This window comes from Raphanus sativus, unplaced genomic scaffold, assembly GCF_000801105.2.
Source record: "Raphanus sativus cultivar WK10039 unplaced genomic scaffold, ASM80110v3 Scaffold2184, whole genome shotgun sequence".
Classification (NCBI taxonomy): domain Eukaryota; kingdom Viridiplantae; phylum Streptophyta; class Magnoliopsida; order Brassicales; family Brassicaceae; genus Raphanus; species Raphanus sativus.
Window position 1 is genome coordinate 1 of NW_026617493.1, and position 16,953 is coordinate 16,953.

Genomic DNA, 16,953 nt, shown 5'->3' on the forward strand with positions numbered 1-16,953 from the left:
TTATTTATTTTATGTATTTATGTATTTTAAGTTGGTTGCTTAAAAATAATTTTACATTTAAATGTTTAAATAAAATTTATTTTCTTATAGTTTGAAACCATTTTTATATGTTAACTATATTTTAATACCTTTATTTTAATTTCTTTACACTAATTTATATATATTAATTTTACATAATAACTTATGTATTTTTTCTATATTTTATTTTAACTTCATGTTGACCCCAAAACACTATTCTTTTCTCCCTTCGACTTTTTCTTATATTTTCTCTCCAAAAACTCTCTTGGCTTCAACAGAGTTCCCCTGTTTCTCTATGTATCTCTGTTCTTCTTATAACTGGTTAGTATTTTCATTCTTTATTTATATTTTTTGATTCTTAGATTTTGTTCTTCTGTTAACTTTTCAATAGACCCTTCAATTTGTATTAAAAATGGAATAGGGCAAGTCCAGAGTTTCCACTTGATCATATTGTTTGATCGGTTTCCCCTTGTACTGATTACGTTTAGTGCAAGTTTCAGTTTTGCTGATGGATTTTTGGAGCTGATTACGTTTAGTGCAAGTTTCAGTTTTGCTGATGGATTCTTGGAGCTATGGGACAAGTGTTTTCTTGCCTAATGAAACCTCCCTTCCACCTTCTGATTCTTTTCCTGAGAATCCAAGATCCATGTCTCAGGGACTCTCTAATGAGTTTGACAAGGATGATGTTAATGGATTCAGCTTGTTACACGCTAATGAGAACCTGTCTTCTTCTTCTTCTTCAAACTTGTCTAGGCAAGATTTCAAACTTAGGAGCTTTATGGATTACGGGAACTATGATGGTAGAGACTTTACTCTTGCGGCTAAAAAGCCTCGAGCTTCAAGCTCTCCCTTGTGTCAAGTCTATGGTTGCAATATGGATCTCAGCTCTTCTAAAGATTACCACAAAAGGCATAGAGTTTGCGAGACTCACTCAAAGTCTTCTATGGTTATAGTTAACGGTATTGAACAGAGGTTCTGCCAACAGTGCAGCAGGTTTCATTTCCTCTCAGAGTTTGATGATGGGAAAAGAAGTTGCAGAAGACGATTAGCCGGTCACAATGAGCGAAGAAGGAAGCCTTCTTTCTATTTCCTACCCGGTAAGCAGCAGCAGAACCGGCATAAGCTTGTTCCTCAAGGTACAAACTCTCTTCCTCTCCCTTTTGCCACTGATGTATAGTCGCACTTACTTGATGGTTGGTGATGGCAGGTAACAAGTTTCCTGGTAGTTTCTTGTACAGAGTAATGGATGAGCAAGACCACCACCATGCAAGTAGACTCGTGAGTTTCAGAGATGAACCTACTTGTGGTGCTCACTCTCATCTGTCAGCTCACTCCCAACAACACTTCTCCGAAACTCCAAACAAAAGTTTCTCAATTACTCAACCAAACCAAATTTTGAGTCACTTAGCAATAGGCTATCATCACATGCAACCACCGTTGAGGACCGATCTTGGCAAGACCAAAACTAGTACTTCATCATCCACAGTTAATCTGCTGCAGCTGTCATTGCATCTTAGAAGAATCAAGCAACAACAAAGGAGTTTCACTGATGATGTGAAACAGGAATATAATAATGAGCTTTATTTCCCCTAGCTCCTAACATAAAAGGTTACAACATTCTTACTTCTATAAGACCGGCTTGAGAAGGATAAGGCAAATCTAAGGCTGCATGGTTTGTTTAGTTTCTGAGATGGTTAGATTAGTAGAATAAAGATTTAAGTATGGTTACAACTTACAAGTGTTTTTAAAACTGATCTTGTTTATTATTCACCAGTCTGAAAAAAATAATTTGATTCAGATATCTATATGCCTGCTTATTTCACAGTGTTTCAGTCTTTTTGTTTATTGTTATTTTCAGACAGTTTGTATATAACGATGTGATAAATATTCGCTGTAAAAGTTAATTTGCCCTTTTGTTTTGTTCTAACACGTCATCTGAGATTCTCATATTCCAAGTTACGATGTTGAAAGTTACAAATCTTTTGGAAATAATTTGTACTATAGATAGCTAGAGACAAGAGAGATAGGCAGAAATGTTATAGGATTAAGACAAACTTATTACGTCCCGACATGAACGTCCAGATGAACACATCAACGTAACGTAGCTTTCAAATCTAAGACAGACAGAACTAAAGATTCTACTATGAGGCAAACATCGCTTCAGCTGAGACATACAAAGGAAAACACACCAACTTTAAACACATGTAAAACACATAATGACGAAAACGACGCCGTTAACTAAACCCCTTCGCTGAAAAGTTTGATCACGCACACGTGCGTTTATTATTATTTTTAGGCATGCATTTCCTTGGGGACTTCACTTCTTCTCACCGAATCCGAAACCCTAGAACAAAACACGTTTGAGCTTTTTTTGAAAATTTATTTCTTTGTATATATAATGTATCAATAGATGAATATGATAGTATTGTACGGAGACTAGCGTTAATTTGTATAGCTTACGTGGATGTTGCTGCCTCCGGAAGTAATGGAAGTAGGAGAATTGGGTATGTACTTAGCCCACTGTTGGTCACATGTTTCATTTACACAAATAAAATTAGTAAATGTATTATTAGAGTCGTGAAAATAAGCGACTATATATATTCTTACATTTTTGGCAGCAGCGCTGAAAGCTTCACGATGTGGTATTTCCGGATTCGCACTCTTGATGCGTTGTATCTCATCCCTTTTTAATTTTAATTTTCGAAAAATTAGGAGAAGAAGATTATATATACTACCCATGCGTTAATTTCTAAAAACTTGGATTTGAAGAAGAATAAGTGATATAATAACCTCATGAAGCGGTTGTAAGCCGATGGAAGTCTCTGCTTCTTCTCAGGAGCTGCAACACCAAACATAAACAAAGATTTTTGATAAATCATCATATATTGAAAACGACTAAAATTACACAGAAGAGTCGGAAACGGTAAATGGTAATGTAAGAGCCTCATGGCTTACGTTTAACGACAAAGGGTGGTCTAGGAGACGGCGGCTGGTCACTGGAGGTAGAAGACGAGGAGGAAGAAGAGCTTCCCTTCTTATACTCATTCCCACCAAAGCTCTGCATCTGCTTGTTCAAAAAATTAGACTCATCAATTATACCTCTTTTAATGCATATGTACATATTAATAGCTATATATATGCCTAAGTATATGTATAAATCAAGTTTTATGAACCTGAAGGGTGAGGCTGACATGGCCTTGCAGAGGAGGGCTTGTGGTGAGAAACGAGAGGTTACCACAATGGCCACATTTCACCGTTACAGTGTCAAGCATTCTCTTCATTGGTATCCCAACCTATATGTGTAGATATGATTAGGTTTACTGTTAACTCGACCCCTTGAAAAAATACACATCGATATATAGATTCGCATGCTTTGCTTACTATATACGAATCTATATAGACCATGCATGTAGGATTTTATATTTATCTTTGTGTGGGTTATTTACCGCGAGGATGGTGTTGCAGATGCTGCACCGGACGTAGTAGAGATGTTCGGCTTGAGGTGAAGCCCTTGAAGCCATGGTTGGTTTCTCTTCAAGGTTCATGATCTTTAAGAATGGGTTGAAAACCACACTTGGGAGAGAGGGAGAGAGATATCAGGAAAAGTTTTCTAGAGTTAGGGTAATGTTTAGTTTATGAGATATGAAGGCTTGTATATATAGAGAAGTTCAGACATGTCAAATAGTGAAACCAATACCATGGAGGTTTAAGAGAACGAGAGAGAAGCAAAGTTAGTTCAAGTGTTGGACGTATGCGCAGTCCATAAATGCATTTTACATCTATTTTACAGCCAATAATATCTTAAAGCCTTAAAGGTTATAGAAACCAAATAAAATGTTAAACCAAGGATTTTCGGTGTAGAAACCAAAGATTTTAGTGTTAAAACATTTTAATTAATAAAACTAGGGTTTAGGAAACATAAATATAAATCCATCATTAACTGACTCATAATCAAAAGAGATTTGAGTGTAAAAGGATAAATTTATTTTCTTATGTGATATCTTGTATAAATAAATGTGTATATGTATATTTATACATCAATAAAAAAGGAACCGGATCTAGGGTTTTATGACTTTTATCAATGTTTCTACTGTTGCTAGTGATAGTACATACCTTCCTCTGCAAAACTTGCAGACGTATTTAATAATGATTAAGAAATATCAAAACTTTAAATATCACTCCTCGTACATTAGTTTTACTATAATTAGCAGTACTGAAAATGATTCAAAAACGTTTTTGTATATAATATATGACTATTTTAATTTCTACGGCAACTTAATGATGAGTAATATAACTAGTCAAAATGGAACCTAATTAGAGAGGGAAAACAAATTAATCTAAGCAAGCAGTCTCATTTTTATATATCAGCTTCTATATGTACGTGGTGATAATAAAATAATAATTAAGATAATAAAATATTACATTTTAGACAATACGTGGTGTGAATATGATTAGATTCTTCCAAATTTGATACCAGCAATCCTTGACTTACCCACATGTTACAAATTTAAGGATTGTCCTTATCTGATCTTTGATCTGTTTCTCTTTTTTCTTTTCTTTTTTTTTGCTTCTTCAAAAATATTTCACGCAAAAATGATTTTCCTGCAGAACTGAGAACATAACTTTTTATTCATAGTGAAACTTCATTAATAACTATAAATTAAATACAGAAGTCGTTAATTAGCTGTCGATCGAGAAACAACCAAAACATTGGATCTTCTTTTCTTCTGACTATAGATAGATTGGATTCCAAAAGCAGAAAACGATCAAGTGAGGATCTTTTAATCAGCAGTTTTATATTTTAAGGTTAAGGAAGTTTTCCACACTGACTGCACTACAAGTTTTCTATTTTTGGGTTATATAGGGTTTACATATACAATGTACATGTAAGAGTATACTTCTTAATTTAATTTAAGATGGCCCTAATATAAACATAAATTCATGAAACTAAAGATGATATGTATTATATACATGGAATTTTATCCCTAGAAAGTCGAGGGATATCTATATATTTGATTGAAAGTGCATTATCCTCCGGTTACAAAAACGAAGATATTGTTGGTTTTTAGTGATAAATGTTATACTTTATAAAATCCAAGATAACTCTATAAAATAAAATTTACTTCTCCATTCAACCTTTTCTTTTGGTTCTATTTCCTTACTCATTTTCTCTTCCATCTTTGACGCTCTCTTCTACTCTATTTTATCAGTTATTGGCTGAATAATTTAACATGGACCAACTACTAATCATAATGTCCATCAGCATAATTTTTCTTTTTGGAGTTATATAGGCACACCTTATTGTTGAAATCTGAGATAGGACAAGAATGTGTTTTAACATGTATTACTTATTAAAAAAATTGAATTTAAAGTGGGCTTGGGTTAAATCAAAATCAAAATTAAAAATGGTTTTAATAAATTTTCAAAAATAGAAACTTGAAAAGATAGTGAAGAAAGAAGGAGCTCTAGAATGGATTCCATCTTTTGTGCGTGTAGTGCCCCACAGGGAAATTGGACGTGGACAATTGATAAATCATACGTCTCTTTCAGTGACTAACTTTTTTTGCATTCTTCACTCTTTTAGATTTTATACTTCCGCACACATATTAGCTTGCGACTGTTTAATTTGGTTAAAGTTTCATCCTAGTATTAGAACTAATATATATCCATATTGAGGTAATATTTTTCTACACGGTAGATTTCAACGTGTCAAAGTTAATAAAATAATAAACCAATAGCGAAAACATTAATAATAATAAACCACTAGTAAAAAAACATTAATAACATTAAAAAAACCATAATAAACCAACGTATCAATGTTTTTTTTTTGTCAAAAAAAACATTAATAACAGGCTCAGTTAAAATTCATATTTCTTACACCGTCCGCTAGCTAGTTATAAATTCTACAGTTGCCATATGCTTTTTATCAATGATATCTTATTTTATTAGTACGTACTTTGTAATAAAAAGTTCATTAACAAGCACAATTAAAAATGTATCTTCTAGTTTCTATGTATCCATTTTCATCAATAGCAAATCTCATCACCGGATTTTGACGCAAATGTAAAATACTTCGATATTTTGGGCTGAAACATCCAGAGATGGAAGTGAAAGAAATTTACATTAGTAACTGAAAATAGAAGATTAGTTGTATATCCTAGGGTAATTGTGGACTAGAAATTCTGCATCCACATAAAGGTGACTGAGATTATATTTATTGAGAAAAAGGAGTTTGGGACGATGACTGTGAGCGATGGGACGATTGCCCAAAAAGGGAAGAAGGCTAATAAGAGATTAGGGTTTAGTCAGGTTTCCTTGCTCGTATAACTTCATTACTCTCTCTCTTAAATTAAAGCTTGCCTCTTTACCCTCTAGCTATCTATCTATTTATTATCGCACCTATTATTCATGCATCCACTACTTTAGGCGTGAGCATAAAATACGGAACGCGAAATCCGAACCGAACCCGAATCGAAAAACCCCGACCTGTTATCCGACCCAAAATGTAAAAATACTCGAATGGGTCTTGTAGGGTGGTATAAAAATATCCGAACCTGAAGTGTTATTAACCGAACCCGAACGAATAAACCTGAAAAACCCGAAACTAATAGTTAATATAAATTTTTGAAATATTATATATTATATATATATATTATATAAATATTTTAGTTATTAAATTTAATATTCGTAGTAATATGATATATAAATTAAATATTAACAATATTAAAAATATTTAAGTACACAATTAGTTATAAATAAGTATTTTATAATTTGTTCATTGGAATAACAAGTCTACTCTCTATGATATAATGTATATTGTTTGCAAAATAATGTTTGTTTTCATGCTTGATTTAACATTTATTGTTATTTTAGAATTTTATGTGTGATAGATTAATTTTTATTAATTTAGTTATTTTTTCTTTATGTTTTTCTTTAAATTTTTGTTTTTTTTTATTTTGATTATATATCCAAACCGAATCGATATAACCCGAATCCGAATGATATATGGTTACTTTATGAGTTTTAGGATGCAATATAATTTTTAACCGAACCCGAAGTATTATTATCTGAACCCGACCCGTACTAATGAAATTTTACTATGGAACTTAGGAGCGTAAATTCGAAAACCCGAAAATCCGAAAAGCCCGACAGAACGCCCAGGCCTACACTACTCTATACTTGGATTTATAACCATTTTCATATATGCCCTCTTTTTCTTGTCGTGTACCAAATTTTCTTGCGCCTAATTTTGGAATGGCTTTTATTCTAATTTATATTTATTGATGACTAATTTGCTTCGGGTTATGAAGGGAGCGGCGCTTATAGCTTTTAAAGTTAACGGCTGAATCCATTAGAACTTTTACATTATAGTACTAATATAGCCTAGAGGAAAACAATTTGTTGTAATCTATTAAAAAGTAACTGACCATTTAGGTATAAATACATGAACATAAATCATAACCGCCTATATAAACTGAGAGTGGATTACATGATCATGAGTACATTCACATGTTGTATACAAGGTAGTTAGTTGCATTTCACTACAATTTATGACCAAATAATCATCGGTCCAACACCGATACTATAAAAATTATTTACAAACAAATTTGATCATAATGTACAACCGATCTATATATAGATGTACAACGGCAACAGTCTGCTATATAAAACAACTTAATATGAAACTACATGCAACTTTTGGTTTATATGTGTGTATAATATGTTACCGTACTACATAAAAGTTCATAGCTAAGTGGAAGGTACATTTTGCAATTTTTTTTGATAATCGTGGTATGATCCCAAAAAAATTCTAGGCCTAAAGATTAATTACCACGAGATCTGCATGCTCCACATTTTCTTACTATTTACAGCGTTTCAAGTGGTCAATGAGAATCTAACCCATGACGTTATTCACAGTTGTGAATCCTTTACCACATTTGCAATTTCTTTATTTTGAGATTTTTTTTCTAACTAAGAAAAGAAGATATTATAAAAGTAAGTTTTAAAAGCAAAGTCGAAAGGAAAGTCTACCAAACCCACTTGAGTTTAAAAGAAACACACAAAGCTAAGAAGCATCACAGTTCACATCACACGTAGAGAAGCTCTCTACTCATTAACTCAATTCGCAGCTTCTACTCTTCCTTTTCCGGAAACCCTATCTAGCTTTCTGATTTGACTTGTCTTTATTATTGTCCCTTTTAATTAGTTATTGTTCCTAATCACTTTCCGTTATGTGTTTTCAATTTAGACAACATAACATTACTTGAACTCTATCGTACCACTTGACACTTGTGAAAATGTTCTTAATTCATACTCATCTTCATCTTCAGCCTCCAACACGTAAAGATGTCAGTTTATGGGTGAAGCATGTCCAAATTATAATAGACGTATGTTTTTTAAATGGGTAACTCAATTTTATCCATGGAAAACGAAGGATTTGAAGGGATTAGAATCACATGGTTATTGGACAGTCTAATATTTTTTTAAAAAAAATTTACATTAAACTGATTTGGAGAAAATCATTTACCCCAAGTTTATTCTGAATTCTTCCAACAAAATTCCAAAATCGCATGGTTTTTGATAAATCATATTTGCCACATGTGTGTTGCGTTTACTTTGGGCCGAATAACATTCAAAACCTTTAATGGGCTCTAAATCATTACACCGAATAGTAAAGTAAAAGAGACGTGATGACGTTTTGGTACTTTTAGCAAAGAACGCTTGCCGTTTTATCAAAGCGCTAAACCCCCTGACCTGAACCTCATCCTCTCGCATCTAACCTCTCTCCTCTTTCACGTTGGAGCGAGAGAGAAGAAGAGAGAGCTTAAACCCCAAATCTCCATCAAAATTCTCATATCTGGATTTCTCTCGCTTCTTTTCGACTGTATGGGTTGCGGAGTTTAGTCTCAGAGTACAAGAAAAAGCTCTTAACTTTCATCATCTTCATGGCGTCTCTCTCCTTCACACAGTTCCTACCATTCCCCAGGTCTCTTTCTAACATTTTGAGAAATGGGTTTTTATCGATTCGTTGCAGAACCACTTGTGCTCTGTTATTGTTGCCCATAAGTGTGATAAAGTTTTGTGCTTTATGGTTTTGTTTGATTCTGGCAGATGCAATGCAGATGTTGCTTGTCTCCAGCCACTGGGGTTTGTGAAGTTCCGAGGTGAAAGATTGAGCGGGAAACAAGGCTTTTTAGTGGTTGCTGGTAGGAGAAAGTTATCAGAGTCTGCTCCTCTTGATGAAGACGATGGTGGAAACGGAGCTGTTGGTGGGAAGAAACCAACCAAAGCTCCTAAGAGGAGTGGTGGTGCGAGAAGAACAACAACGAAGAAGAAGAAGGAGGAGGAGGTTGTAGTAGTAGCAAAGGATGAACCTTTAGAAGAAGAAAGAGTAGATAGTGATGATGTTTCAGATTCAGACAACGAAAGCAGCGACACAAAAGAGCCACGGAGAACTAGAAAGAAAGGTTATAACTTTTTATTGTTTTTTTTTCTCATTTTGAATGATTTGCTTCAAATGTTGATTTTAAACGCGTTTACAGTAGCTTCTTCTGATGTGGAGAAGAAAGTGAGACGAAAGAGGACTGTTAAGAAAGATAAAGAAGTGGAGGAAGGTTTAGTGACTACTAGTAGTAGTACACATGATGATGCTAGTGATGTCGAAGCCACTGATGCTGACAGTGAAGGAGAGGAGATTGATCTGAGCAAACACGAAAGCGAAGAAGATATAAGTCACACATACGGATGGCCACCTCTAGTGTGTTGCTTTGGATCTGCACAGCACGCTTTCGTGCCATCAGGAAGGCCAGCGAACAGGCTTTTGGACTACGAACGAGAGGAACGGATGAAAGACGCGGTGTGGGCTCCGGAGAAGTACATCAGAGCTCCTGGAGGATGCGCAGGAGGTGTTGCTATTGCTCTTGCGAGCTTGGGTGGTAATGTTGCCTTTATGGGGAAGCTTGGAGACGATGACTTCGGTCAAGCCATGTTGTATTATCTGAATGTGTGTAAAGTCCAAACGAGATCAGTAAAGATTGATAGTAAAAGGGTTACTGCTTGTTCTACTATGAAGATCAGCAAGAGAGGTCGGTTGAAATCGACTTGTGTCAAACCTTGCGCTGAGGATTCTCTTTCAAAATCTGAAATCAACGTTGATGTCCTCAAAGAGGTAAGAGATGTTTGAGCTATGTTAACTCATTTTCTTGTTTCACTGATCTTCATTTTCTTGCAGGCGAAGATGTTCTACTTCACCACGCATTCACTGCTGGACAAGAAGATGATGTCAACTACATTACAAGCCATCAAGATATCAAAGCAACTAGGGAACGTCGTTTTCTATGACTTGAACCTCCCTTTACCGCTATGGCAATCCAGGGAAGAGACCAAGAGTCTCATACAACAAGTGTGGGATCTTGCAGACGTCATTGAAGTCACTAAACAGGAGCTCGAGTTCTTATGCGGAATCGAGGCGACCGAAGAGTTCGATACTAAAAACAATGACAGCAGTAAGTTCGTGCATTACGAGCCAGAAACAGTGGAACCGCTTTGGCATGAGAATCTCAAGGTTTTGTTTGTTACCAATGGGACTTCTAAGATACATTACTATACCAAAGAGCACAACGGTGCTGTTCTGGGGATGGAGGATGTTCCCATCACTCCTTTTACCAGGGATATGTCAGCATCTGGAGATGGCATTGTTGCAGGTACGTTTGTGGCTTTTCTTGGATAAGTTGTGTTGTGTGTGGGGATTTAACTGAACTCTACTCTCTGTTTCAGGTCTGATAAGAATGCTTACGATTCAGCCAGATCTTATGAATGACAAAGGGTACTTGGAACGGACAGCAAGATATGCAATTGAGTGTGGGGTTGTTGATCAGTGGTTGCTGGCACAAACTCGAGGATATCCTCCAAAGGATGACATGGAAGAAGGAGATGATGGTGATGATGAAGAGGAAGAAATGGAAGCAGATCCAAATGGTATAAGGTCGATAACAGAGAGGGAATACAGAACCTCAAAGCCTTATGATGAACCGGATGGTCCTTACGTTATGAAACCAGAAGAGGAAAGGGAGTACCGGAAGCTAGAGCTTGTTGGTTCAGTGAGTGAAGATGATGAGGATAGTTCTTGATACTAATAAGTTTTGATTTTGATTTTGATTTTGATTTTGTTTTGTTAGTCAGCTCCTTATTCCCTTGTTCACATCTTACAACATCTCAGTAGTTGTGTAAACGTTCATATGTTTCAGTATCTTTCAGTAACCCTTTTACTATCAATCTTTACTGAGATGTTTACGTACAGTGTCCTCTGAAGAAGCAACGACATTTTGCGCTTGCAGAGCCATTGAAGCTCTGATTTGTCTATGACTTCTCAATCTTTGGCGACATTGCAGAAGCCCCCATTTTTACATCTCTGAACAAATTTGTGCTGAATTTTAAACAAAAAGTGAACGATATCAGATTAACACAGATATTAAAATACTAAATGGCATACTAGCTATGAAAGTGATGGTAATTCTGACAACTAAAGTCGAAGATATAACAAGCAAAAGTCACACTTAGCTGAAAAGAGTTTACACGTACTAGTGATCACTGACGAAAAGAAACAGATTTGGCTCAAGTTCAGATTAACTTCATTCCATAACCAGAAGAAAAGAAATAGCAGGACAGTAATCAGTTTGACCATCCTAAAATCAGCAAAGTATATTATCTGATCACTTGGAAACATAATAAGCTAAGGTACCATTGCATCAGTCCTATAATCTGAAGTTGTGTACATTGATCGAAAAATTTTGCAGACCACATTATTTTCAAATAGGATACATACCTTCCCATCATAACGGTTTTCCTGAATAACCTCAGGGGCCATCCAATGCGGAGTCCCAACCCAATGAACTTACAAACAAAGACAAAACATCAAAGAATCTCACCATCAGGCACAAAACATCTCCAGGGTAAATTCTTTTCCAAATTAATTACAGGCAGTTTGATGAATTAGCCCATATCAAACTTTATTCATTAGGTATTTACCGTGTTTCACAAATCTAGTATTAGTGTACTTTCAATTTATACGAAGGAAGTAACCGGTTATTTGGTAACATGTTTTATATAAATTTAAAACCGGTTGACATATATTATATCATTACTATTATATTCAAATATTGTTTACATGTATATTCGAGATCATTTTATATCAAAACCGGTTATGTAAAACCGGTTTTTATTATGTGATCTTAATGAAAATGATATCAAAACTGAGTGTTGCTTTTGCTGTGTTACTTTTGGATCATTTTATGTTAACGTGTTTTATATCATATTACATAAGAAACCAGAAGGAATGTCATTTTCATATATCGAATATATCACACTATATATTATATCTCATATGAAAATAATCGATGATAATTCAATGTATACTCGAGATCATTTACAACGTCGATACCCATCTATCAATGCAATAAATAAGGAAATATGGAAATTATAGTATTGATTGCCATAATATAATTTTCAAATATCATAAAGGCATTGTCAAACACACAATACTTTCGTGACAATGCATGATTGCCATATGAATATTTCAAATTAGAAAATATAAAGCTAAATATGACACTAATTCTGGTTATATATGTACTCATTAATATTGGCTGGATTTGGTAATGGATATTCACCGTCGAAACTGAAACATATATTCATCTATCTTATTAAAGCTGAAGTACAATTTCGGTGTGTTTGGATACTTGGATAAGAGTATTAAAAAAATTTGGTGTGTTTGGAAATATGGATTGTAGTCTTTTTAAAAAAAATTAATTTTGTTTGGAAACAAAGATAGTAGTATTAAATAGAAAAAGTAATGGGCTTAAGTTATTAAGTCCATTATAAAAGAATATTGTCAATATATATAAGAAAAATACAATACAAAGCCCAATTTGAAATAACAACTCAAATTATGGTTTTTATATTTCATATTAAGTTTTTAAAATATAATATATATAATTATTTATATGATGATACGTATTAAATATTATTAATTATATGATTACTTATATGATGGTACATATAAAATACGATTAATTATATGATGAAATTATACGATATATAATAATGACTAAGGATGGATTTTCAGACATCCATACGGGTTTGGTTCTGATCGGTTTGCGTTTCGGGTTTTCGAGGTCAAAGATTTAAGTCCTATTAAGATGTTTCTAAATTTTTGTTTGAGTTTGATTCGGATCTTTGCGGGTTTAGTTTGGGTTTGGATAACCTATTTAAATAACATATATCAGAATACCTAAGCTTAACATATCAATTGGTTTGATTTAAAATTTTGGATACGAAATCAATAATTATTTTAAGTATTTTTGGTGATTTGAGTATACTTTAACTATTTCAGATATTTGTTTTTGACTATCTATATATATTTTCAAGTATTTTAAACCAATTAAAAAGTATCATTCTTGATCTTTTATATACGTTAAATATAAAATAATTAATATATAAGTATATAAATCTATTTTTAGATAAATTCAGGTACACAAATACTTCGGTTCCGATCTAATTCGGTTCTCTAACTAACAAAATTTTGAATAATTCAAATATTTAATCAATTTATGTTCAGGTTTGGTACTATATTTACGGATTGGTATCAGTTCTGTTCCTCAGATTCATTTTGCCAAACCCTAATAATCATATGAAAAACAAATATCATCATATTTTTTAAAATATACATCCGTAGAGGTGCAGAGATCAAAGTCTATAATCATTTATTTTAACAACAAGCCAAATAAATATGTTGATTGAAGAGCGAATAAAACAAAGCTAGAGAAATACATAGTTTACCAGAGACACTCTATGTGTCGAATTTATTATAAAGAAAATTTTATTAAAATAAATAAATTCAATAATTACAAACAAATAATATACTTCATAAAAGTGAAAAATAATACCCGCGCTTCGAAAAGCGCGGGTCAAAATCTAGTATTTTTTATAGTCACTGTTTGAAATTGAATTTAAATACGTTAATTAGAATCTCAATATTTGCTTCATTTGTCTACAACAGTATTTGTAGTTAAGTATATTTCCTATATTTATCGTATGCAATGTAAGATCGATAAAACATCAGTACTTTTTTATAAACATCAACCTTCGGTCTCATTCATTCCATCCCAAGCATAAACTGATGTTATAACAAATTCTTGAGACGGTTTCGTATCGTTATTGGTTTAAACAGGCTGATATCGATTTTGTTTTTCATATATTAATGATTATAGGATTGATGTATTCAAAAAGAGGTCCATATTTAAAAATGAAATTCCTTAACTTAAACACCAAGACTATTAATTTTTAAATTAACATTGATGGTAATAGGAATTTATTTAGTCGCTATATAAAATTCAATCCGGTTAAACTATAGTCAAATAAAATTTTAATGTGATCAATCAACATTAATGGTAAAAGTAGACTTTTAAATTCGAAATCAACATTAATGGTAATAGAAGTTTATTTAGTCAATATATAAAACTCAAATCCGGTTAAGTTTATAGTCAAATATAATTCTTAATGTTATTATCTATATTTTATTTCCTTGCATTTAATATTTTACAAAATTTTCAAAGAGAGATCAAACAATAAATGACTTCTCGGATTGATTTTCAAGGTATCACAGAGTATCAAGAATTTTATTCTCCGACTTGAAGCCAAAAAATCTATTTGTCATAATAATGATCCATATTTTTACTTGTATGTCTTGATCTATCCACTTAATTTTGCAACTATTTCAAATTACATTTATCCTTTTTCTGTTTTTAGGAATTTAGCGAAACAGTATAAAATTATGAAAACTATAATATATTAGTTTGTTAAGAAGACTGTTACTTTTAATTATTTCATTTTTGATTAATCCTGATAGGAAAGTACATCGAAAAGTTTAAACTGTTTGTTTTTAACTGTTCTATATATCAATAATTACAACATTGTGTCATATAACATGTAAGAGTTATTTGTTACTATGACGTTTTAACTTTTTAATACTTATAAATTGATAATTATAATTTTTTTAATCCGTTTCATTCCGTGTAAGGCGTAGATTTTCGTCTAGTAGAATATTAATTACTCTCTCTATATTATTTTAAACAATGTTTAAGTTTTTTGCACAAAAATTAAGAAAATACATTTTTATGTGGTTTACCTTGATAATATAAAAAACAATTGATTCAACCAATAAGAAAAATGTAATATTTTGTAATTGATCACAAATTTCAAGTGACATCGAATTTTATCTAGAATTGTGATAATATCACTTATTTTGAAATAAAATTAAAATCCTTAAACATCACTTAAAATAATACGGAGGGAATATTAAATGAGATAAAATTACGCAAACATTAGGGCTACATGATGGAAGTGAGGTATTAAGGAACTGAAAGGTAACACCCAATTTTCCTCGTATCATAATCGCGAACAGAACTTTGCTTTACAGTCCTCTTCACTAGTAAAATTAAAACCTTTTTTTTTGTTTTCAACATATTACCGAGCAATTGTCCTAGATGGATATAGTATTCTCTTCCTTTCACCATATTTCAACCAACAAAGAATTTCAAAATAATCATTTAGCAAAAAAAAAAAAAGGAATTCAAAACAGTTTATCAATAAATCTTAAAAAAAAATCTCTGAACTAAGTTTTACAGTTTCCTTATTCCATAATTGAAAACAACATGTCTTTCCAGAAACATAGATTCTTCAGAACTCGGTTCACAGATAAAACTCTCGATACAAAGAGATTTAATCCACACCCTTCACCAAGTTCGTTAACGCGCAGTTCACTAGTCACCACCGTGGTGGCTTCCACCATCACGGAGGCTGTCACTGGCGGAGGCTGTTGTTTCCTTCTTCTTAGAAACCCACCTTCGGCACCAAAGCGGACGCCCCTCCACATAGAAGAAGGCCTTTCCACGGTTTTGCATGATCTTGTCTGGTGAGTCCGTATTCTTGAATACCACTTTACCAAACAACGGTTGCCCCCTTCCTCCCTTACGTCGGAACACAAACACATCCGCAACATACGGTGAGTAATCCCTGATAATGAAAATGATCATGATCAACACACACAAGAAAGAACCAGTTGGCAAACAAATATATGTATTAGTTATCACCAAAAGCGTATGATAAGGATCGCCAAACGTGACAATTAAGCAAAACATCTTTTTGTAAATGCAATGTAATGTGTAAGTAAGATGCAAGCAAATGCAAACGAGATATAGCACTCGGACAAACTAAACCAAAATTATTACATATTTATAGTCCTCGTCTATGTGCGAATGTATATGTGTGTGTGTGTGCGCTGAGTTGGCTAATTAAACACAGCAAACAGTACAAGTCACGAAGTAATGAGACAAAACATTTTCCAAAAAAAATTGCTTATTAATATATTCAAAGGATTTAGGCATCAGGGTTTGCTACGTACCTGTTGAAAAAGTTTTTAATCTGGGTTTCAGTCAGGGGAAGCCCATTGGAGAAAGTAAAATACAAACAATGTTGGTCGGTGTATACCGGGTCCGGTTTGAAATCTCGCGCTTTAGCATATAATTCATACATGACTTTCTCTCGCTTTCTCCAACAGGAAAGGCCCGGTTTCTGTTGTGTGTATATATATATAACGTGAGGGGGTACGTACATAAGGGTGCAACGGTTCGAGTTTAAGGAATAATATCTTAGATTTAATAAACAGTGTAGAAAACTTAACCTGGTAACAAAAATATGTAGTCGACTTTTACAAGAAAATACAGATCACTTTTTTTGCTATACAGGGTTGATATCTCAATCTTTTTAAATAGCATGACGAAAATATATTTTGGTAATAGAATGTGTGAGTTATTATATTGAAATGAGTCAAACAAAACTTAGTATGAAAAGTTATTAAAATGGGTCAAACCAATATTAGTT

General features: G+C 33.2%; 4 protein-coding genes across 4 annotated transcripts; 2 read left to right on the plus strand and 2 right to left on the minus strand.

Annotated features, from left to right (window-relative positions):
* Positions 1–270: 270 nt before the first annotated feature.
* Positions 271–1,865, plus strand: LOC130494264 (squamosa promoter-binding-like protein 6). Its single transcript, XM_056999934.1, has 3 exons — positions 271–339; positions 567–1,154; positions 1,226–1,865. The coding sequence occupies exons 2-3, from the start codon at positions 575–577 to the stop codon at positions 1,609–1,611; spliced, it is 966 nt and encodes a 321-aa protein (XP_056855914.1). The 5' UTR covers positions 271–339; positions 567–574; the 3' UTR covers positions 1,612–1,865.
* A 184-nt stretch (positions 1,866–2,049) lies between these two features.
* On the minus strand, positions 2,050–3,625 carry LOC130505339 (protein CRABS CLAW-like). Its single transcript, XM_056999935.1, has 7 exons — positions 3,465–3,625; positions 3,192–3,311; positions 2,974–3,082; positions 2,809–2,857; positions 2,626–2,701; positions 2,479–2,538; positions 2,050–2,362 (listed from the first exon to the last, which is right to left on the minus strand). The coding sequence occupies exons 1-7, from the start codon at positions 3,561–3,563 to the stop codon at positions 2,336–2,338; spliced, it is 540 nt and encodes a 179-aa protein (XP_056855915.1). The 5' UTR covers positions 3,564–3,625; the 3' UTR covers positions 2,050–2,335.
* A 5,163-nt stretch (positions 3,626–8,788) lies between these two features.
* On the plus strand, positions 8,789–11,294 carry LOC108827521 (fructokinase-like 2, chloroplastic). Its single transcript, XM_018600931.2, has 5 exons — positions 8,789–9,004; positions 9,130–9,485; positions 9,561–10,186; positions 10,250–10,721; positions 10,795–11,294. Exons 1-5 carry the CDS (start codon positions 8,964–8,966, stop codon positions 11,145–11,147), a joined length of 1,848 nt encoding a protein of 615 aa, XP_018456433.1. The 5' UTR covers positions 8,789–8,963; the 3' UTR covers positions 11,148–11,294.
* A 4,446-nt stretch (positions 11,295–15,740) lies between these two features.
* Positions 15,741–16,612, minus strand: LOC108827524 (uncharacterized). Its single transcript, XM_018600935.2, has 2 exons — positions 16,475–16,612; positions 15,741–16,086 (listed from the first exon to the last, which is right to left on the minus strand). Exons 1-2 carry the CDS (start codon positions 16,603–16,605, stop codon positions 15,834–15,836), a joined length of 384 nt encoding a protein of 127 aa, XP_018456437.1. The 5' UTR covers positions 16,606–16,612; the 3' UTR covers positions 15,741–15,833.
* Positions 16,613–16,953: the final 341 nt, after the last annotated feature.